This window comes from Heptranchias perlo, chromosome 3 (assembly GCF_035084215.1).
Source record: "Heptranchias perlo isolate sHepPer1 chromosome 3, sHepPer1.hap1, whole genome shotgun sequence".
NCBI lineage: Eukaryota > Metazoa > Chordata > Chondrichthyes > Hexanchiformes > Hexanchidae > Heptranchias > Heptranchias perlo.
Genome location: NC_090327.1, coordinates 56,592,316 through 56,616,444, shown reverse-complemented (window position 1 = coordinate 56,616,444; position 24,129 = coordinate 56,592,316). Strand labels below are relative to the sequence as shown.

The window sequence follows — 24,129 nt, the reverse complement described above, 5'->3', positions numbered from 1 at the left end:
GTTTTCATGGGCGGCCGAGGCAACCACCTGAATCAGGCTGGAGCTTTGTGAATTCATGCAAATCGAGGTCCTATAACATGCATAGGACACTGATGCCTTTTAACAGCCTATTTGGCGGAGCACTGCTATGGATGCTCTGCTCAGTAAAACCTCAGTAATAGCAGTCAAATGAGGTAAAATTATTTCTGGGGGGCCAGGAGGATCAGAAGTGCACCACAAGAATAATGTGGGCAGTTGCCACCCCGAGCTAACCCTCCCCCACGGACCTACAATTCTCGTGACTGAGTCCGCCTCTAGGCCGCCCAATATTGCACTGGTCTGGAGCCAGAAAGCTGCATCAGGATGCCCGTTCAGGGCGTACAGCTCAACACATCTATGTTAATGAGGCTCGGCCCTTAAAATGGAGCGGGCTTCTCACTGAAGCTCTCGGGTGGCCGGCCAGTTGCCCGGAAGTTAAAATCCCCTTTGTGGATCTTTAATTATAGACAATTTTACAACACCAAGTTATAGTCCAGCAATTTTATTTTAAATTCACAAGCTTTCAGAGGCTTCCTCCTTCGTCAGGTGAACGATGTGAAAAATCGTTCACCTGACAAAGGAGGAAGCCTCCGAAAGCTTGTGAATTTAAAATAAAATTGCTGGACTATAACTTGGTGTTGTAAAATTGTTTACAATTGTCAACCCCAGTCCATCACCGGCATCTCCACATCATGGATCTTTAATAGGGAAAGAGGATAGGCTTGATTAAGATCAGTGAAGAGGACTCTGGAAAATACTTTTGCCAAATAAGAATGATTCGTTTCCAGAAGTCCTCTCATCACTGATTCTGTGATTCTATAATGGTCATTCTTTACTGTAGAGGATATATTGAAGGAGTTCAAAACCAATTGGATAATGTAATTAAATACTTCCATACTGTCACAGCATTGAAGGATGCTTGTCAAAATCAGCCTGGGGCAAATTATAAATATCTGTAATGTTTGTGATTGTATGGAAAGACTTCCACATGGACACTCTGCAGATTTCAGTAATGGAGACCCTCTGCCTTTGTACCTGTTATTTTACCGCCTTCAGTTTTAGCTACTACATAAGACAACAGGACAAAACTGCGAGCACTGGAATAGATGCCAAACCTCTGTGTTATTTGTACTGAGCAGACTGACTGTCTTGCCTTGGTGAGAAATCAGAAGCTGGTAGGTGGGGGCCTGTGTCGTGAGATAATCATTATGGAATCTGATTATGGAACCATTTCTTCTTTTACATTTCCTTCCTATCCTATAGTTAAGATTAGTGATAAGCACAAAATCTGGGAATATCTTTTGCAAATTAAATATAATATACTCTACTTCTCTTAATTCAAAGTTGGTTATTTCAAATTATCTGATAATTCAACTTTTAGCGCTGAATTCCCATGTTGCTTAATTCAAATTATTGGATAATTCAATTTTTTTAACACAAAACAACTTTGAGTTATCAGAAGTAAACTGTAAATCTAACAAGTTGATGATTGTTCATTACTACTTTATTACTGTTATTGTTTTTCTCATTAGGAGCTTTATTCACAGTCTTACGACTCTGTTGCTGTGATGTTCGCCTCAATTCCAGGATTTGCTGACTTCTATTCTCAAACTGAGATGAATAATCAAGGAGTAGAATGTTTACGTTTGCTGAATGAAATAATTGCAGATTTTGATGAGGTAACTTTAAAGTCCTAGCCATGTACTTCACAGTTTAACAGTCTTGTGTTTTTACATTTTTAGCCGGGTTTTGAAGTATAAAGGTGAATTGTCTTCATAAAAAAGCATTTGGCAAACCTCTGTTACTTTCACAAAGGAGATTGGCTATGCATAATTTTTATCATGTTCTTGTTGGCGCGTGGGGGGTAGGTTTAAAATCGAGGCTATACTTTTTGTATGACATAACACCACAGCGTTAGGGGGAAATCAGAGAGAGAATTGTCCCTACATCATTGTCCCATGCCACCTAATGCTACCCCAGAGTGTACTGGTGGAACACTGGGAGAAGATTGTCCATCTGCTGTCTTGGCCACAAGGGAATAACAGGCGGATCCATACAATCAATAATTTTATTTGGTACAGAGGTGCTGCTACAGTCTTCAAAGTGTTCAAACATAAGCTAATTCAGAGTGTCCAAACTAAATGTCTTTGTAAGCCACATAGTTCAGCTATATTAAAGCCTCAGAAGCCAAAAATAAAGTTTAAATCCACATTTGTGTTAATTTTTATATATCTCAACTTATTGATACTAACAGATATTGGTTTTCTGATTAAGTTGAGGCAAGAGCCATAAGACTAGCCCTTTCCAAATCTCTAGGCCTATAGAATTTAAACAGGACAAAGCCGCAAATAAGAACTCAGCTGCCTGGGCTTCGAGGGTTGGATTGCCAGAGCTTGGGGGCCGCAGGTGCTCCATGTGCTGCAGTTTGGATATACCTGAGCTAATGTAATTCAACAACAACAACTTGCATTTTTATTGCACCTTTAACGTAGTAAAATGACTCAAGGCACTTCATAGGGACGATTATCAAACAAAATTTGAAACCGAGCCACATAAGGAGGTATTAGGACAGGTGACCAAAAGCTTGATCAAAGAGGTAGGTTTTAAGGAGTGTCTTAAAGGAGGAGAGAGAGGTAGAAAGGCGGAGAGGTTTAGGGAGGGAATTCCAAAGTTTACGGCCTAGGCAGCTAAAGGCACGGCTGCCAATGGTGGAACAATTAAAATCAGGGATGTGCAAGAGGCTAGAATTGGAGGAGCACAGAGATCGCGGAGGGTTGCAGAGCTGAAGGAGGTTATAGAGATAGGGAGGCAAATCAAACACTGGGGTGCATTTCTAAAGGGATAGAATTGAAAAGCAGAGAAGTTATGTCAAACTTGTATAGATCCTTGATTAGAGCATACTTGGGAGTACTGTGCACAGTTCTGGTCTCCATATTAAAGAAAGGATATAGAGGCATTGGAGAGGGTGTTAAAATGATTCACAAGGATGATACCAGAACTGAGAGGATATACTTATCAGGAAAGGCTGAGCAGGCTAGGGCTCTGTTCTCTAGAAAAGAGAAGACTGAGGGGTGACCTGATAGAGGTCTTTAAGATAATGAAAGGGTTTGATAGGATAGACGTAAAGAAAATGTTTCTACTTGAAGGGGAGTCCAAAACTAGAGGTTATGAATATAAAATAGTCACTAATAAATCCAAAAGGGAATTCAGGAGAAACTTCTTTACGCAAAGAGTGGTAAGAATGTGGAACGTGCTACCACAAGGAGTAGTTGAGGCAAATAGCAAAGATGCATTTAAGGGGAAGCTAGATAAGCACATGAGGGAGAAAGGAATAGTAGGATATGCTGATAGGGTTAGATGAAGTAAGGAGGGAGGAGGCTCATGTGGAGCATAAATATCAGTATAGACCAGTTGGGCTGAACGGCCTCTTTCTGTGCTGTAGTTTCGATGTAACTTGATGTAACTGATCGGAACAGGCTAAATACAATTTTTTTGGACAAGTACATCTGCTCATTTATATTTGACTGTTTTGCCTTCTTAATACTTCTTGCAGTTGTTGGGTGAAGAGCGATTTCAGGACATTGAAAAAATTAAAACAATTGGAAGCACTTACATGGCTGTTTCGGGTTTGTCTCCTGAGAAGCAGGTAAAAAAGAAAACTATTTAAACTGTGTCGGCACAAGTGCTAACATTTTAAATACAAGATATGAATACATTGTTTTTTTTAATATAATCATTATCAAAGTTTACTTTTATCATCTACCATTTACAGCAATGTGAAGAAAAATGGGACCATCTGTGTGCTCTGGCAGACTTTACTATTGCTTTAAATGAAAGTATACAGGAAATAAATAAACATTCCTTCAATAACTTTGAACTTCGAATTGGTGAGTATAACTTGAACATGCATGTTAATTCTCAGTTGTACTTGTTCTGGAAAATTCTACATATTTCACTAGTATTTAAATGTCAAAAAGTGTGAAAAGATTAAAAAATGAATGTGGATGCTCTTTTCATCATTTTATGTTTAAAGTTCAATGGTTTGCTCAAAATGTTTTATGGACAATATTATACAGAGATATTGCGGTATCAGCAGACACACAGGACAAATTTAGAGCAGGTTGGGATAATATTAGCAATGTTAACATACATGCAAATAGCATGAGAAACATTCAAACTCTCATCCCTTATGCCATTCTAATTATAAAGCTGAAAAACTTTATTTAAGTGATGTGCTTGGAACACTCGCTGCTGAAACAAAACATTTTTATAAAATTCTTTGATTTTACATTTCTTACTTTCCATCAATGGGTTAATCATGTTTTAAGCTCATCAAATTCTCAAGCACAAGCTCTTTAGTATAAGGTGGACATCCCTCCATGAGTCTGCATAACCTTCGCATTCCACTAGACTACTACAGATCGGACAGATGTATCAACACCAGTGAGAGACCACATACCCTTCCTACACCATTTTATTAGGAATTGAATGAAAATATCACCAATATGGGACCATATAATCTTCCCCCATCTTCACTAAACTATAAAGATTTGTACAGACAAGTTACCATCACTACCTTCACCATAAAGTCAATTGCCACTTCCTTTCAAATAATAGTGATCAAATAACTCCATGGCCATACTACTCGGTTACCAGGGCCTGGATTTTAATTTGGAGCTGGGAAGAGAGCAGGGGTGAAGTTTATCGGACCCAAAACCCAGAAATGAAGTTAGCGGGTCAGAATCTGCAATCGCAACTTAATTGAAGCAATACATTTTATCTTCCGGGTTTCACGTCTCCAAGCTGTGCAGCGGGTGCAATGCATACCTGTTTGACACGATCTGAAGTCTACTATTCGAAGGGCCAATGCAAAAATAGAATTTAGAGGAGAAAGGAGGAAGTGATGCCATGGATTCACAGAGAGCAAAGGCAAGCTCCCAGATTCACAGATGCTTCCCTTGAAGTACTGCTGGGTGCAGTGAGGATCAGGAGGGAAATAATTTCCCCGAGCAATGGGAAGAATAAACCTGGTTCTGTGACCAAGAAGGTATGGCTGGAGATGGCTGAGGAGGCGAACAGCAAGAGCATGGTGCCCCAGACTTGGATGCAATGCAGGAAGCGCTTTAATGTCCTGACCAGGTCAGAAAAAGTGAGTATAGTTGCTGATTCACCTACATCCTGTGGTGTACAACACCCCCCTCTCACTCTGTCGTGCCAAGCATACTCCATTGCATCACTCCTCGCACCCACTTAAGTTTCAGCAGCGACCATCCTTCACTTTCTATGCATTTCCTCGCCTCCCCATGTTACCATCCACCGTTTCCACTCACCCCAATCCGTATGCAATATGATGCATTTGTCTGATAGTCACCCTCACCCAATGCACTGCATCCATCGGGTGAATACATGACCTACAATCACTCACAGTTCTGTTCTTTCACCCCTTGTAGAAGGAGAGCGCAAAATGCAAGGGAGAGGGAAAGGACTGGAAGTGACCTTCCACAAATAAGGTGATGCACACAGATGCAGAGGAGGACGCCATGCAGCTAAGTGGCACATCTGCATCCCTCTCTATTGGAGATGGAGAGACTGGGAGCTCACAGATGCCTGGTGACAGAATTTAAACATTTTTAAAACACTTGATGACTTTATTTCATCAGTGACTGAATAAACTATGAGAAGACTGAATATGGCGATTGGCAAGATTGTTACTTTGCCAGGACTAATTCATATCACTTTCTTTTGTCTTCCAGGGCCTTCACACGTACAGGAAGAATGTGAGGTGATTCATGACAACGATTCCTCATAGGACCTCATTCCTTCTGAGGGTACATCGTCACAGGGCATATAGCCATGCACCAGTGCAAATACTAGCACTTCGGTGGGTCCTGTTAGACAATTAGTTGGGTTTTCACCTGGTGATTTACAACTCACAAGTGAGCACGAGCCGACACATAGAAACATAGAAAATAGGAGCAGGAGTAGGCCATTCGGCCCTTTGAGCCTGCTCCACCATTTAATATGATCATGGCTGATCATCTATCTCAATACAATATTCCCGCCCTCTCCCCATACCCCTTGATGCCTTTTGTGTCTAGCATACCCCTTGATGCCTTTTGTGACACTGGTGGCAGGGGCAGCTGTGGAGACTCTGTGTCCAAGCTCTGCTCAGCTGGACACAGGTACTGAAGCCCGGGGGCCAGCGGTGAGAATGAGAATGGTTGAGGTACAGCTGAAACTTTGGGAGGTATTGGAAAACATGCCACGCACACTCTCCACGATAGTGGAGAGGATGGCGGAATCCAACTCCAACACTAGTGGATTGTTGTCGCCCGTAATTGCGAGAATGTCTGCCATGGAGAGAGTGGTTGCCTCCGTGGAGCTTCAAGCACGGCTCTCAAATGAGTATGCAGGCCATGACTATGGCTGTGCAGACTTTGGAAGCCAGCATGTCTGCCACCTTAAACAGGATGACAGATACCTTGGTCTGGATTTTCACTCCGAGCCGTGGAGAGAGCAATGGGGAGCATTTCCGGACAGGAAACCCGGATATGTGGGTTTCCCGGCATCCTTATACTTTTGATGTAAGGACGTCTTTTAAATTTTTTCTGCATGTTTCCCACGCGATAGCCAGCCAGATTGACAGGCTGTGGGAATGTTGGACGGGAAAGTAGCTGGGGAGCAAATGCCAGGTAAGTCTGACATCGGGAGCTTGGGGCCGGACATCGAGGATGAAGGTCGGAGTCATCATGGGGGCGTCGGACATCAGGGGAGGAGGGGTCAGACATCTGAGGGGGGCGGGGAGGGGTTGGCCAATCCAGTGTGTTGGATTGCAGCAGGTGAGCCTTGTTGGGCCTGGAGGAAACATTCCTACTCCTCCTGGCCCAGAAGCAGTGCAATAAAGGCACTTACTTGATGATGCGGCCTTTCTCGCCTCCTTACGTGACAAGAATCAGAAGCCCCGGGAATCCCGGCCCCCCAGGAATTAAAAATAAAAAAGCTATTAAAATAAAGGCCCACAGCCTCCTTAAAAGATTTTACTGACTGACCCACCTCCTGAGAGCAGGTTGGTGGCCCGCCCCTCGACCCGCCTCCGTTAAAACAAGTTGGGGTAGGGTTTTACATTTTTACAATTTTTATCTTCCCACCCACCTCCAGCCCACTCATCCTTGGAGGTTAAAATTAGCCCCCTTATCCATGGTCTTACAACGCATCACTGATCTGCACCAAGCTGCTCTCCAGCAGCAGAGTGAAATGGCGCTGGTCCAGGAGAGGGATGTTAGTGAAAGGGGACATGGAAGTGGGAACTCGACTTAAAACGCTCCCACATCTCATCTGTTGTCCTCCCCTCAACCAGTACTGGACATACTGCCTCCTCTCCCGATGGCTGATTCTGCCCCTGCACAGGTGCAGGTGGCCCTGTCTTTGGCCCTCACAAGGTCTAAAACCCAGAAGTCGTAGGCCAAGAGCATCTCAGCAGTCAGGGCAGGGATTTGAGCAGCCTGCCACTACCTCTGCTGAATCCACAGGGGTTGCATCACGTAAAAGTGATAGGAAGTGTAAGAGAAAACAATTGTAATTCAACAAGGGTATGCGCATGGGCATTTGACAAAATATTATGTTATGACGTTCCTTTTATTATATCGGCACATAAAATTTATTGATTAGTACTACTTCCACGTCTTGATCATTATTACATCCCGAGTGCCAGTGCGCCCTTTCATTTGCTTGATGATGGGACCCATTGGGCGGATATGCAACGGGTGTATGCGTGATTGAAGGACTGTTTTGTGCAAAGGAGAGGGTGGAGGTTGGTGGTGATGATGATGGTGGTGGAGCCGGCCGGAGTATTTGAATATTCCTTTTTTCCCACTCTGACTAAGAGAACCTTTGAGCTATGAGGGCATCCGTGGTAGCAATGTACACGGCTGGTCTGGCGATGGGTGCCCCACCTTCATATTGGTCATCGTCCTCCTTCTCCTCCTCTTCAATGTTGTCATCATCAGAGGACGATTGATGAGTACCTTTGTTGTCCTCCACCTCTAATCCTCTCCGCTGCACTATGTTGTGCAGGACGCAGCACATCACGATGATTCTGGAGACCCTCGCTGGTCAATACTGAAGAGCGCTTCCAGACCTAACCAGGCACCTGAAGCGTATCTTCAACATGCTGATGGCTTGCTCAATGACACACCTGGTGGTCATGTGGCTCTGGTTGTAGCGCTCTTGAGCCTTCTTGGTGGAGTTCCTCACAGGTGTCATGAGATAAGGTCGCAGGGGGTATCCCTTGTCTCCAACAAGGCAGCCCTTAAGTCTGTCACCTGGTAGGAAGAGGTCTGGAATGTTGGACTGGCGCATTATAAAGGCATCATGATAGTTGCCAGGGAATCTGGCGCACACCTGCATGAATCTCTTCTTGTGGTAGCACACCAGCTGTGCATTGATGGAGTCAAAGCCTTTTCAGTTTATGAAGACTCCTGGCTCATGTGGTGGTCCTCAGGCTGCCACGTGTGTGCAAGAAATTGCACCCTGCACCTGTGGGAAGCCAGCCAGTGAGACGAAACCGACTGCCCCCTCATTCTGGCCATTTTTCCAGAGTTTCCAATTTCAACCCTTGGGGGCTGGGATTCCCAGGCCTTAAGAGGGCGAGAAGGTCTGAAACTAACAGGTAAGTCCCTTTCTGGCACAGGTTGTGGGCCCAGAGGAGCAGGAGTGCTTCCCCCAGGCCTAACAAGCCTACCTGCAGCAACCCCCCCAATGATCGCGGACCTCCCCCACGATCTCCGACTCCTCCAACGATCGCAGACACCCACCGATCTCCGACCCCCCTGCGATGACCCCCGATCCCAACACCCCCCCTTGACTGACCCCCAATTCCTCCCCCCATGACTGACTACCCCCTTGACCTCCATGCCCACTGGTGCCCCCATGCCAACTAATGCCCTGTGCCAACCTATGCCCCGTGCCCCCATGCCCACCCAGGCCCCCCGCACCCACATCCCCCCCCCCCCCCATCCATACAAACAAAGACTTAACTGAAGATTTACCTGAACACATCCTCTCCCTGGCTGCTCTCCTGTCTGACTGAGGCCAGCCTGTCAATCAGACTGGCCAGTCGGAAGGCAAACCGACAAAAAATAAATAAAGGACGTCCTCACATCAAAATCGTAAGGATGTCCGGGAAACCCGTATTTCCAGGTTTCCCGTCCGCAATTTGACCTCCCCATCCCCTTCCCGGCTCGGGGTCAAAATCATGCCCATAAAAACAGAAAATGCTGGAAACACTCAGCAAGTCAGGCAGCATCTGTGGAGAGAGATACAGAGTTAATCTTTCATCAGAACTCAAAAACGCATCTCAGTTTAACACATGGAAATCTGCTATTAGCAAGTTGACAAAAGAACACTAGTAACTTCTATGAAAACTAATGAACTACTTAATAAGATCAAATGCCACTTGTAATTAATTAATTATTCCACGTTCATACACTTAAATGTTCACTTCAACTGGTATTCATTCCTTTGTCCCCAAGTAAGATCAATGTAATTTCAATCCACCATTAGTTAAAGTAAATATTTTATGCCCTCCTTTGCATTCTGCAGTGGCTTAAGGGCTGCACAGTCTTTAGATCTCTCACTCAGCCAAACACTAGCAGCGGACATAAACATGTTAGCAATGCTAATTTTGCTAATACAAAGTTTTTTAAATCATTCATTCACACATTCGATTCTTAGTTCCACCCTACACTGTCATTCATAAAGTATTACAGTGACACATACTGGCAGGTAATATGCACTGCATGACACTTTTTGACAATATTAAGATATTCCTGAAAAGCAAATTGTGCTTTTGAGTTTTGTTTGGTCATAATTAAAAGGGTTTTGCTATAATTACTGGAAAGTTTCCAAAGATAATATCAATTCAAGTTAATGGATGTGTTGTGCTACAAATTATTTTAATTCATTTCTTTCCATGCTCTGAGATCAATGTGTTGATATATATAGATTGAAGGCATTTATTATATGTTCCAGAACAAAGATTTAATAATTGATTCTTAGTAAAGGTTCCATTTTGTCATACTGCTATTGTTTTTATATTAACTTTAACCATATTTAGTGCGTCTTGAGAATGATACTAAGTGAGAAATTTGTAGATGATGGTTTTCTTGTTTCCCCTTTTCTCTTTAAATAGTCATTAATAAGTTCCTCTGATGACTCAGTGCAGGCACCGCCCAGTAGCACACTGAGATACTGAGCAATACAGACCAGGAACGTTCTATGTTCGATCCCTGGTCTGTGCTGAACTTCTTGATCTCAGTGGAACAGTAATCGGGCTCAGTGCCTGACTTTAGAGGGGGTCAGAAAATCAGCCGAGGTTCCTACTCATGATCACTGTTCATCGATCTCTGCTGGAAAGTACATGTGTATGAACATCAGGTGAAGACTAGATCAAGCTCAGCTCTAGTATGTTCCATGGTCGGATAGCCTGCCAATGCTCGCTGACTGGGCTCATGAAGAATAGCCACTTTGACAAGGCTCGTGGAAGGCTATTAGCTCCTTTTAAGTCTTACTCCATCATAAGTCAGTACCTTCAAGAGAAAGGAGGAGAAAATTGGTTGGGGGATGGAGGGGTTAGTGATTAATTAATAGTTGCCATGATATTAAGTGGCACCTCTGCAGGATTTAATGCATTCAAGTATCTGAATAATTTACTTGGTAATGCACATTTACTTCCAGGTATTAGCCATGGCTCAGTCGTTGCAGGAGTTATTGGTGCTAAGAAACCTCAATACGATATCTGGGGTAAAACTGTAAACTTAGCAAGCCGCATGGATAGTACAGGCATTAGTGGCAAAATTCAAGTGCCTGAAGATACATATCTTATCCTGAAGGACAAAGGATTTGCCTTTGAGTACAGAGGTGAAATATATGTCAAAGGGATAAGTGAACAAGAAGGGAAGATTAAAACATATTTTCTTCTGGGAAGAGTACAGCCAAATCCACTTATCATGCAACCAAGGAAGCTAACCGGGCAATACTCATTAGCTGCTGTCGTCCTTGGACTTGTACAGTCTTTAAACAGACAAAAACAAAAACAAATTCTGAATGAAAATAACAACTCTGGCATAATTAAGGGACACTACAACAGAAGGACATTACTTACTTCCAATGTACCTGAAGCGGTGACACAGGTCGAAGGCTCAGAAAAAACTGAATTGCCATAATAACATTTTCATTGTGTTGAAATTTTGTATTTCTTTTATATATATATATATATATATAAATAAAAAGGTTTAATTTTTTAATAACTGGTCTAGTGCTTTAAAGTGTGCATTGTTTACACTATTTCTTTGAAAGTGAGAAACCAACATCATCACAGAAGTTCAGGCGAGACATCTCTGTTCGGTACTCAATAAAAATACTTATCTACACGGTTATCACAGGTGAGCTAATGCATTTCACTCCTACGCTCACAAAAAGCCAAAGAAAAGGTTTTTTGTAAATTTACTACAAATTAAAAATAGTTATATAGTTAATGAAACAAGTAGAAACGAGTTAAAGAACGAGTTGTTACGATCTGGAATGCAATGCCTGAAAGTGTAGTGGAAACAAACTCAATAGTAACTTTTAAAAGGGAATTAGATATATACTTGACAAATTTGCAGGGCTATGGGGAAAGAGCAAGGGAGTGGGATTAATTGGATAGCTCTTTCAAAAAGTCAGCACGGGCATGATGACCTCCTTCTGTGCTGTATGATTCTAAGATTCCATGAAACAACATTAATTTACCGTGATAGCTGCAGAGAGAAATAGGAACATTTTAAAATTGATTACAAAATGTTATTTCCAGCAGCTTGACAGTTCAGTGGGTACATTTATCACAAGCATACAGATTTACTGCTCCAGATTGCTATCCAGTGATTCCCAGCTGGAAACTGCACGTGTTTTGACATCATGTAAGGGTAGAATTTGACTCATTGTTATGTCTGCAAGATCAAGTAGCCTGATGAAACAAACTGGAGGAAGATTTCCTCTGTGCACTATATGTGACAACAAAGGTTTATAAACCTTTTCTTTATAAATGGGTTTTCAATTTTTTACATATAGCACAAAGAGGAAATTTCTGACTGTGCATTTATACAACACTCCACTGTGTACTAGTTTTAAAGAAAGAAAGAATTTGCATTTATATCACGCCTTTCATGACCTCAGGACATCCCAAAGTGTTTTACAACCAATGAAGTACTTTTGAAGTGTAGTCATTGTTGTAATGTGGGAAATGTGGCAGCCAATTTGCACACAGCAAGGTCCCACAAACAGCAATTTGATAAAGTGGTGCTGTGTTTGGGCCTCTACCTGGTGGAAACCCAATAAAATGAGGCAGGTTGCATGATGGTGTCAGTCCTGCCTTATTAGCATGGTATTTAAATACTTGGACCTATTCCAGGTGGGAGTGGTAAACCACCCTTCACCCCTGCCCAGAAACCTTTGAAATTATGTGCTAAGCAAAAAGGAAGTAGGGACCTGGAACAACAACAGTATGAATTTTCTGTAATCTTTATCATCCACATACAATTAATGGGCATAAAGTGGGTGTAACTGATCAGAAAAATGGGCATATGAACATTATACCAGATTTTCACCCAAAAATTGGTTAAACCAGAGGCAGATTGTGAATGGAGGTGTGTCGTCATGCCAAAGGCTCACTAGGCATAGTGCCACAGGGATTAGTGCTGAGGATATTTCTATTTACAGTATATAAAAATGATTTGGACCTTGGGACTGAAACAAAACTAAGTTTGCAGCATCGTACATGGCTGGCTCAGTTGCACATCCATTACAAGAAACAGCAGAAGGAAGCAAAAGCCACCAGAATCCCAATTGGTTCTCATTGCCAGGCAGCACACTTACTCCTTTCATAGGGGAATCACTTAGATGACGTAATGGGTTAGGGGGTTAGACATTGCACGTGATCCACCAGCATTAAGGGTGAAAAAATACACTAACAATGCTCATATATCACACAGAGCAGGAAATGAACTGGTTTCACTGAATTGTACTTTGTGCTGAAACTTTCTTTATAATTGTGCAGAATAAGGTATCACAGGAAAGCATTGGGCACTAATTGTGGTTGAGGAAGTCCAGTGGATAGTGTTGCTAAAGATAATTTGGGCCACTTTATTTTGTACGTGTGGTGAGACGTTCCCTGAAAGGCAGTTCAGGTGTGTAGCTAAATATATTTTATATGAGTACTTGTGAAACTGGCTGCACTAGTATTTCAGGAGCTACATCCTCATAGCCACTATCTGACTCATACTCTGGGATTGTTCCCAGTTTGACCTCCCCCTCATCCATTGTTAAATCTCTTTGTTGAACAAAATTGTGGAACATGTAACAGACAATTAGGATCCTCGAGATCCTGTGGGTACTGCAATGCAATACACCCCCTGATTGATCCAGATATTTGAATTGCTGTTTCAAGATGCCAAAAGTTGCTCAATAATGATCCTGGTGGTAGCATGAACCTCATTCTATCAGCGCTTAAGTTCTGTTAATGGCTGCTGGAATCATGTCATTAGCCAAAGCTGAAGAGTGTAGCCTTCCTTTCCCAGGAGCCATCCTTATCAGCTTCCCTTCACCTGCAAATAAGCCTGGCACAGATGACTGGAACAAAATAAAAGCACTGTGGGAACAGTAATGATGCTCTCACCTACTGCGCAAGGGAGCTTCCACTGCATGCCTCAGAACCGACTGAGAAATCAGAGTTCCGTCTAATTTTTCTGTTTATCACATCCTGTCTGTACCCATTTATGGGGTGTAACAGGCACCAAAAGTGGCCCCTGTCTGTTTGGGCTAGGCTTGAATGTGGGTATTTGTACTTTTGTAAGGGTACCAACTTTGATAAATACTGTGAGGTGATGATGCATGTTGAAATGTGTAACTGTGTCACAATAATTACTCGTCACATGGTCATCATAGCAAAATTAAGTGAGAGAGAAATTCAACCATTTTTCTCCCGTTTTTGGGCAAAAAATTAAGGCTGGAGGGATGAATTTTGGGTCATGATCTCTTGCGCTAGATCTGCCCCGGAAGTGCGCCGGCTGCCAAATTGGAAGCCAGTAATTGCTAAGTCTGCAAGGCACCTGCCTGAAACAGGCATTAGGTGTCTTGAATATGAAAATTGGGGTCCTATTGCTCGTTTTAAGATCCTGATGCAAATTTGGTGAGCAAATGGGCGGAGCATGTGCCGAGCATGCTTTGCCCAGTTGTTTCGGGTCTTCAGCTACTAACCAGCGGCCCATAAAGAGATTGCTGGAGACTGCCCACCAAAAGATAAACAGACTTTTTAATAGTTTCATTTCTGTGGAGCCAAGGAGGATCAGGAGTGCTCCTGCTGGCTCTACAAAAACATTGCGGGCCGCTGCCGGCCCGGGCTCGCCCACTTTCACCCCTCCCAGGACCTAGCCAAAATACTGAAGCCCCAACAGGCGGGCTGCATCAGGATGCCCAATTGGCATCTGCAGCTCACTGGTTTCATGTGGAGGAGGCCCGAGGCCCAATTTCAAACGAGTATCAGTTCAACGCCTTTGGATGCTCATACGTGTCCACCACCCATTTCACACCGGAAACTGGCACAAGTTGAATTTCTACCCCAGTGAGGATCCTCCCATTGTTTTCCTTCATCAATGCATCTTTGAAATGATCCACTACTGACTTTAAATGCATTTCTTTTAAAATGCTGGATACCTGCACATTAAAATATTATCGATAGTCTACATTTATTTTATGCAGATAAGAGATCTTACAGGTGAACACATTCTGGCAGAGTTATTGTCCAATTCTTACTTGTTGATATAAAAGGTAAAAAAAAGCCGTGAAATGCAATGCCATCATTTGAAAGTATTAGGAATACAAATGTGTGTTGATGGTCCTGATGGATCAGCACCATAAAATATAAGTGAACAGCTGAACTTGCTAGTGCACAATAGTCTTCCAAGTGATTTAATTCACCCTAGTCGGAAGTTGTTTCTACTCTGCAATAATAAAAAATATCCTGTTAACATGACTGAAAACGCTTTGAAAGGTGAAAGTGAGAGACAGCATTCTCTTCCTGCACAATTCAGTGGAAAAGTACATCAGCGTTAAAAAGCTTTTAAAACTAAAATTGCCATTCGGGGGGTCTGAAAATTTACACCTTGGAAGAGCTGAACGCCAAAGTAAATGAATTGATGGAACAATGCAATTTAATAAAGTCAATGATTTTAAATGCTGAATTGTCTAACCTAACTAGCCTACGGAATATACTACATTTTTTTTTACAAATGAAACAGATTAAAAGCTTTGAGCAGCTGAGTAAGGATTCAGAAACTCAGGGCCCGATTTTACCAGGGGTGCGGGTTTTCGGCGGGTGGGCCAGCGGGCGCGTTGAAAACGCGCCCGGTGAAATTAGTGGGTTGCCCGCGCGATCGTAGCAGGCAACCTACTAATTGGATCCACTTACCTGCTCCTCCGGGTTCCCCGATGCTGATCTGCGCGTTGGGCGGGCTGCGCATGCGCAGTAAGATCTGTCAGCTGGAGGCGCTCTATTTAAAGGGGCACTCCTCCACTGACAGATGCTGCCACAAACAGCAAAAATTACATCATGGAGCAGCCCAGGGGGAAGGCTGCTCCCAGTTTAATGATGCCTCACCCCAGGTATCATTAGATGGGGTGAGGAGGAGGGGGAGGACAGAGATCTTCCCCCCGGTGGGCGGGAGGAAGCGGCCCACCTCTGCCACCAAGAAGGCCTGGCTCGAGGTGGCAGAGGGGGTCACCTGCGCCACCAACATATCGCCCACCTGCATACAGTGCAGGAGGTGCTCCAATGACCTCAGTAGGTCAGCAACAATGAGAACACGTAGTCTTTCCCCTACACTACGCCTGCCACAACACTGCCCCCACCCCACATCTCCTTCGGCACTGCCAACACTACTCTGTCACATCACCCCTCATACCCACTCAAACCTCATCCTCAACTTACCTGCACCTACTCACCTCGCGAGTACTCACCCCGCCACTACCACGCAACCCAAGCCTCATACAATCTCATGGCTCTATCCCATACTCACCCTCTCGTGCATCTCTCTCACGGCCAGCCTCACTCAACCTGCCACCACCTGTGCTGCAGCCACAGGGCATGCATCACATATGTGCAGTAGGCAGCGTAAGGCAAACGTGTCGTGAGCATGAAGGGGATGCACAAGGGTGTTCGAGGGATTGTCATGGTTCTTACTTCTATTGAATTAAAGAACAACTCACATCACACATTATATTGGCACCACTACTGCCATGTCTTCGCGAATCCTGTCCGGTTTGTGCAATAATGCCCGCTCCTGGGTATCCCTATGAGGACCCACAACTGATGCCACCCAGTGTGTCACTGCAGAGTGGGTGTAGGTGTATTTGCAGGGTTCTTCTGCGCAGACGACTGAGAGACATCGGGGATGTCCCCGGTTGCAGCCTGGAAGGCTGTGGAGCAGAAGTTCGGGAGGGCAGTGGTGACTTTGACAGCGACAGGTAGGAAGATGGTGCACGGGCCAGCCAGGAGCAGCTCGGCATGAAAGAGGCTGCAGATGTCCACGGCTACATGTCGAGTGACTCTGAGCCTCCGTGTGCACTGCTGCTCAGAGAGGTACAGGAGGCTGAGCCTCGGTCTGTGGAACGTGGGGCGAGGGTAGTGCCCTCTGCGACGCATCTCTCTCTGCAGTAGCCCTCCCTCCTGCTGTGCAGGTGGATGCGTCACAGCACTCTGTTGTGGAGCTCCACGTGTCAGAGGTTGACGGCGTGGATGGCGAGGCTGGTGAGGCTGGTGATGCCGTTCGCCCTCCGAGGAGGTCATGACTGCAGCTACGGCGGCCCCCATCCGCAAGATGTACATCTGAGGGGGTCCGCAATGTAGGTACATGTCTCCGGACCCCGGCGTAAGTGTGCAGGTTGGTGACTTCAACCATCAGGAGGAGGGTGGTGGAGGCCAAACTTTGTCCCAAGTGACAGAGCGGCCTCCTGCAATGGCTGAGGGTCTCCCCCCACCCCACCTGTCAAATGGACCTTTGCAGCTGCCACAGGCTGACGACTGCAACACGTCCATTTCAACTGGGACTGTTTCCCCCAGTGTGTGAAACAGTCCCATATTTATCCAAAATCACACACAGTCCCTTAATCAGGTCAGTTAATGACCTGAACAACCAAAGTAAATACACTCAAGTGGCATCCCGCTGGCTTTAATTGCCTGCGGGATTCCCACCAGCGGGGGCTGCGCAAGCACCCCCGCACGTCAGCGCGGAACCCGGACGTGGGCGGGATCGAGGCGCGATCCGGTCACGTGCCTGGATATCGGGATTTTCGGGGCCCCCCGCTGGAAACCCACAGGAAACCCGACGGTAAAATCGAGCCCTCAATGTCAAAACAATTAAATGCATTCTAAATGTTTCAATAAAGCATTCAAACTGCAAAAATGTTACATGTGATTACATGACTACGTAAACTTGCTCTATTCTAGACATACTTCATTAAGGGTACGGTAGCATAGTGGTTATGTTACTGGGCTATTAATCCAGAGGCCTGGACTAAAATCCAGAGTCATGAGTTCAAATCCCACCACGGCAGCTGGCGAATTTAAATTCAATTAATTAATTAAATTCAATTAATTAAATAAAAATCTGGAATTAAAATACTAGTATCAGCAATGATGGCCATGAAACTACCGGATTGTCGTAAAAACCCATCTGGTTCACTAATGTCCTTTAGGGAAGGAAGCCTGCCGCCCTTACCCGGTCTGGCCTACATGTGACTCCAGACCCACAGCAATGTGGTTGATTCTTAATTGCCCTCTGAAATGGCCGAGCAAGCCACTCAGTTGTAAAATCTCGCTACGAAAAGTCATAAGAATAAAACCGGACGGATCACCCGGCATCGGACCACGAGGCACCGGACACGACAAAGGCAAACCAAGCCCAGTCGACCCTGCAAGGTCCTCCTTACTAACATCTGGGGACTTGTGCCAAAATTGGGAGAACTGTCCCACAGACGAGTCAAGCAACAGCCTGACATAGCCATACTCACAGAATCATATCTTTCAGCCAACGTCCCAGACTCTTCCATCACCATCCCTGGGTATGTCCTGTCCCACCGGCAGGACAGACCCACCAGAGGTGGCGGTACAGTGATATACAGTCAGGAGGGAGTGGCCCTGGGAGTCCTCAACATTGACTCTGGACCCCATGAAATCTCATGGCATCAGGTCAAACATGGGCAAGGAAACCTCCTGCTGATTACCACCTACCGTCCTCCCTCAGCTGATGAATCAGTCCTCCTCCATGTTGAACACCACTTGGAGGAAGCACTGAGGGTAGCAAGGGACCAAAATGTACTACTGGGTGGGGGACTTCAATGTCTATCACCAAGAGTGGCTCGGTAGCACCACTACTGACCGAGCTGGCCGAGTCCTGAAGGACATAGCTGCTAGACTGGGCCTGTGGCAGGTGGTGAGCGAACCAACACGAGGGAAAAACTTACTTGACCTCGTCCTCACCAATCAACCAGTCGCAAATGCATCTGTCCATGACAGTATTGGTAGGAGTGACCACCGCACAGTCCTTGTGGAGATGAAGTCCCGTCCTCGCACTGAGGACACCATCCAACGTGTTGTGTGGCACTACCACTGTGCTAAATGGGATAGATTCAGAACAGATCCAGCAGCTCAAAACTGGGCATCCATGAGGCGCTGTGGGCCATCAGCAGCAGCAGAATTGTATTCCAGAACAATCTGTAACCTCATGGCCTGGCATATTCCTCCCTCTACCATTACCAACAAGCCAGGGGATCAACCCTGGTTCAATGAGGAGTGTAGAAGAGCATGCCAGGAGCAGCACCAGGCATACCTAAAAATGAGGTGCCAACCTGGTGAAGCTACAACTCAGGACTACATGCATGCTAAACAGCGGAAGCAACATGCTATAGACAGAGCTAAGCGATTCCACAACCAACGGATCAGATCAAAGCTCTGCAGTCCTGCCACATCCAGTCGTGAATGGTGGTGGACAATTAAACAACTAACAGGAGGAGGAGGCTCTGCAAACATCCCCATTCTCAATGATGGCGGAGTCCAGCACGTGAGTGCAAAAGACAAGGCTGAAGCGTTTGCAACCATCTTCAGCCAGAAGTGCCGAGTGGATGATCCATCTCGGCCTCCACCCGATATCCCCACCATCACAGGAGCCAGTCTTCGGCCAATTCGATTCACTCCACGTGATATCAAGAAACGGCTGAGTGCACTGGATACAGCAAAGGCTATGGGCCCCGACAACATCCCAGCTGTAGTGCTGAAGACTTGTGCTCCAGAACTAGCTGTGCCTCTAGCCAAGCTGTTCCAGTACAGCTACAACACTGGCATCTACCCGACAATGTGGAAAATTGCCCAGGTATGTCCTGTCCACAAAAAGCAGGACAAATCCAATCCGGCCAATTACCGCCCCATCAGTCTACTCTCAATCATCAGCAAAGTGATGGAAGGTGTCGTCGACAGTGCTATCAAGCGGCACTTACTCACCAATAACCTGCTCACCGATGCTCAGTTTGGGTTCCGCCAGGATCACTCAGCTCCAGACCTCATTACAACCTTGGTCCAAACATGGACAAAAGAGCTGAATTCCAGAGGTGAGGTGAGAGTGACTGCCCTTGACATCAAGGCAGCATTTGACCGAGTGTGGCACCAAGGAGCCCTAGTAAAATTGAAGTCAATGGGAATCAGGGGGAAAACTCTCCAGTGGCTGGAGTCATACCTAGCACAAAGGAAGATGGTAGTGGTTGTTGGAGGCCAAGCATCTCAGCCCCAGGGCATTGCTGCAGGTGTTCCTCAGGGCAGTGTCCTAGGCCCAACCATCTTCAGCTGCTTCATCAATGACCTTCCCTCCATCATAAGGTCAGAAATGGGGATGTTCGCTGATGATTGCACAGTGTTCCATTCCATTCGCAACCCCTCAGATAATGAAGCAGTCCGAGCCTGCATGCAGCAAGACCTGGACAACATCCAGGCTTGGGCTCACAAGTGGCAAGTAACATTCGCGCCAGATAAGTGCCAGGCAATGACCATCTCCAACAAGAGAGAGTCTAACCACCTCCCCTTGACATTCAACGGCATTACCATCGCCGAATCCCCCACCATCAACATCCTGGGGGTCACCATTGACCAGAAACTTAACTGGACCAGTCATATAAATACTGTGGCTACGAGAGCAGGTCAGAGGCTGGGTATTCTGCGGCGAGTGACTCACCTCCTGACTCCCCAAAGCCTTTCCACCATCTACGAGGCACAAGTCAGGAGTGTGATGGAATACTCTCCACTTGCCTGGATGAGTGCAGCTCCAACAACACTCAAGAAGCTCGACACAATCCAAGATAAAGCGAGTTGCTGCAGTGTGCACCATCCACAGAATGCACTGCAGCAACTCGCCAAGGCTTCTTCGACAGCACCTCCCAAACCCACAACCTCTACCACCTAGAAGGACAAGAGCAGCAGGCGCATGGGAACAACACCACCTGCACGTTCCCCTCCAAGTCACACACCATCCCGACTTGGAAATATATCGCCGTTCCTTCATTGTCACTTGGTCAAAATCCTGGAACTCCCTTCCTAACAGCACTGTGGGAGAACCGTCACCACACGGACTCCCCACCACCTTCTCGAGGGCAATTAGGGATGGGCAATAAATGCCGGCCTTGCCAGCGACGCCCACATCCCGTGAACGAATAAAAAAAAAAATAAACACACTACACATTCAAGTACTTAATTTGCAGCTCTAGAAACATTAAACTGCAGCTGGTATTTTTTAAAATTCATTCATAGGATGTGGACGTCGCTGGCAAGGCCAGCATTTACTGCCCATCCCTAATTGCCCTTGAGAAGGTGGTGGTGAGCCGCCTTCTTGAACTGCTGCAGTCCCTGTGGTGAAGGTTCTCCCACAGTGCTGTTAGGTAGGGAGTTCCAGGATTTTGACCCAGCGACAATGAAGGAACGCGATATATTTCCAAGTCGGGATGGTGTGTGACTTGGAGGGGTGCAGGTGGTGTTGTTCCCATGTGCCTGCTGCCCTTGTCCTTCTAGGTGGTAGGGGTCGTGGGTTTGGGAGGTGCTTTCGAAGAAGCCTTGGCGAGTTGCTGCATTGCATCCTGTGGATGGTACACACTGCAGCCACTTTGCGCCAGTGGTGGAGGGAGTGAATGTTTAGGGTGGTGGATGGGGTGCCAATCAAGCAGGCTGCTTTGTCCTGGATGGTGTCAAGCTTCTTGAGTGTTGTTGGAGCTGCACTCATCCAGGCAAGTGGAGAGTATTCCATCACACTCCTGACTTGTGTCTTGTAGATGGTGGAAAGGCTTTGGGGAGTCAGGAGGTGAGTCACTCGCCGCAGAATACCCAGCCTCTGACCTGCTCTTGTAGTTACAGTATTTATATGGCTGGTCCAGTTAAGTTTCTGGTCAATGGTGACCCCCAGGATGTTGATGGTGGGGGATTCGGCGATGGTAATGCCGTTGAATGTCAAGGGAAGGTGGTTAGATTCTCTCTTGTTGGAGATGGTCACTACCTGGCACTTGTCTGGCGCGAATGTTACTTGCTACTTATCAGCTCAAGCCTGGATGTCGTCCAGGTCTTGCTGCATGAGGGCACGGACTGCTTCATTATCTGAGGGGTTGCGAATGGAACTGAACACTGTGTAATCATCAGCAAACATCCCCATTTCTGACCTTATGATGGAGGGAAGGTTATTGATGAAGCAGCTGAAGATAGTTGGGCCTAGGACACTGCCCTGAGGAACTCCTGCAGGGCTGAGATGATTGGCCTCCAACAACCACTACCATCTTCCTTTGTGCTAGGTACGACTCCAGCCACTGGAGAGTTTTCCCTGATTCCCATATTAGGTATATAAGATTTAGGACAATGTTATATTTTTCCATAAACTGCAATCTAGTTCACAAATTTCTAAAAATATTGCTCCCAAGTCTATTCCAATGTAGCTGACTCATATCCTACAATGGCTTCTGCTCCATGCCCAAGTGGTACCCCCAAGGTTCCATCCTTGCCACCCTTTTATTCCGAATCTTCATGCTGCCACTCAGTGGCATTGGCCCAAACTTCCTTGGGACTCGCAATGTACCTGAGGTCAGATTCCAGCAGCAGATGACAGTCGAGAGTGAAAATGAGGTTACAGGTACCGACATTGCCAGGTCTCCACCCCCAAGAGAAGGCCATGGGAGAGCCTGTGGGGGCAGGGGAATTATCAACTGCCCCAAAAGCCTGGCATTGTAAAAGGAGATGGAGCCGGCAGGATGCCACCATCAGCCGGATTTCTCGCTGCACCCACCTAATGAGCCCCAAACGAACCAGACGCCAACAAGATACTGGCAGCCAATTCACTGGAGTAGCATAAGTGGGGCTCATAGCGGTGTTCCAGACCGGGTTCATGGCCTGGAACACCCTTGTAAATAAAAGGCTGTCACCTTGAAATCTGCCCCGATCAAGGGGGGGCTGATTGGAAAATTATCTGCACTTTTAAGCGGGTTCTGTCGGCTTTACCAACATGAAGCTTTCAAGGGCCACGTTTTGTTCCCCCCTCCCCCCTCAACAGGCACCCAAAATGCACCAGTACTGCCAACGGTGACCTACTGATTTATGTAACTAGCCTGATCCCACCCTGACCCTGGAAACTCTGGTGGTGTCAGGTTCTCCTCTGTGGCGGGGCTCATTCACAGTTACGGCAGCGGAGTGGAATTGCAGATGTTTGTTGGAATTATCTGTAAACATGGGGTCAGCTTTCATAGGTATGCCACCCACCTTTTACTCTCTGCCACAACACTTCTCTCCACAGCTGTTACGGTGCTGTCAGACTGCCTATGCCAAACACTGGCAATACAAAAGCTAACCTGTTTGGTTCCTGCCCTGATTCTGGCTACTCTCCAGTTGTTCACTCAGGCTGGACCTGACAATGAGCAACGTTGCTGAACCCCTCTGTCCCTACCTCATCCTCATTGGCCCTAAACCCTCATCCATGGCTTTGGCAACTCCAAGCTCGACTTCTTCAATGCTCTTCTCAGTGACTTCCTGAGCTCCACCCCACATAAGCTCTAACTCATCTAGAACCACTGTATCCTAATCTCTTACTCCCTCTTGCTCACCTATCACCCTGCCCTCACTAGCCTCTAGTGGTTGTCCATTCCTGTTGATTTTGATATTATTGTCTTTGTTTACAAATCCCTCCTATGACCTCAATCCATCTTACCTGTGCCTCAATCCAGTCTTCTGAGATGTGCATGGACTTTATAGATAGATGCAGAGCCAAAGGAAAACATCTTTGTTGTGGAGATGAGATGGACGTTATGAAATTTTGCATATGCTATCACACAATGGCCTTGAAAACTCCAGCAGGAGGCCAGGGCATAGCCTTTGCTGGTAGCTTCTGGATGACATAGTCTGGTGTGGAAGCTCTGTCTACCCAAAACATAGACCCCCATGTCAGGTGGTGGAGGGGGGGGGGGGAGTTTACACACTGCAAGCTCCTGCTTGCCTGACCTGTATAGCACTTGGCATAAGACAATTAATTATAAATTAAAAGTAAATTATATTATCAACCCCCTTCTAAGGGAGTCACAAGGGGCAGGAAATTGTTTCTACAGACGGATCAGGCATGCCCCCTGGATGGTAGCAGCACTAGAATTTCCAGCCTGTGTGGGTTGATGGGGGCCTGAGAGGAGCCTATAGCGGCCTGGATATTCACCAGAACCATTTTAATTGAGTGGTCTTCCCTTGTCCTCATATACTCTGGGGCAGGATCATTACTGAAGGGCTATAAATGGTGACTAACTGCTGCAGACACCATGAAGGCACACAGTAATTATGCATGTGAAGCGCTACTGTGAAATATTTACAACTGACTTTCCACGCACTGACTGAGTATTGGAGTATTGCAAATTCCTATGCTTGTTAAGGTATGTGTTGTACACAGTCATTTCCATTGAACTTTTATTGAACCAGGAGATTGCTTCACAGAAGTGTGTATTTTAACTTGTCAGACTAATGTGATT

At 45.8% G+C, this 24,129-nt stretch overlaps 1 protein-coding gene across 2 annotated transcripts in view; it reads left to right on the top strand.

The window, feature by feature from the left end:
* adcy8 (adenylate cyclase 8 (brain)) overlaps positions 1-11,324 on the top strand; it is a 100,433-nt gene extending 89,109 nt beyond the window's left edge. Inside the window, exons 15-18 of one of the 2 annotated variants that reach the window (XM_067979755.1) lie at positions 1,551-1,697; positions 3,572-3,664; positions 3,791-3,905; positions 10,753-11,324. In XM_067979755.1, the coding sequence (XP_067835856.1) occupies positions 1,551-1,697; positions 3,572-3,664; positions 3,791-3,905; positions 10,753-11,240 (843 nt within the window). In that variant the 3' untranslated portion in view covers positions 11,241-11,324. The remainder of the gene's footprint in view (positions 1-1,550; positions 1,698-3,571; positions 3,665-3,790; positions 3,906-10,752) is intronic. The other variant, XM_067979756.1, reaches the window with a different exon arrangement.
* The last annotated feature ends 12,805 nt before the right edge of the window (positions 11,325-24,129 follow it).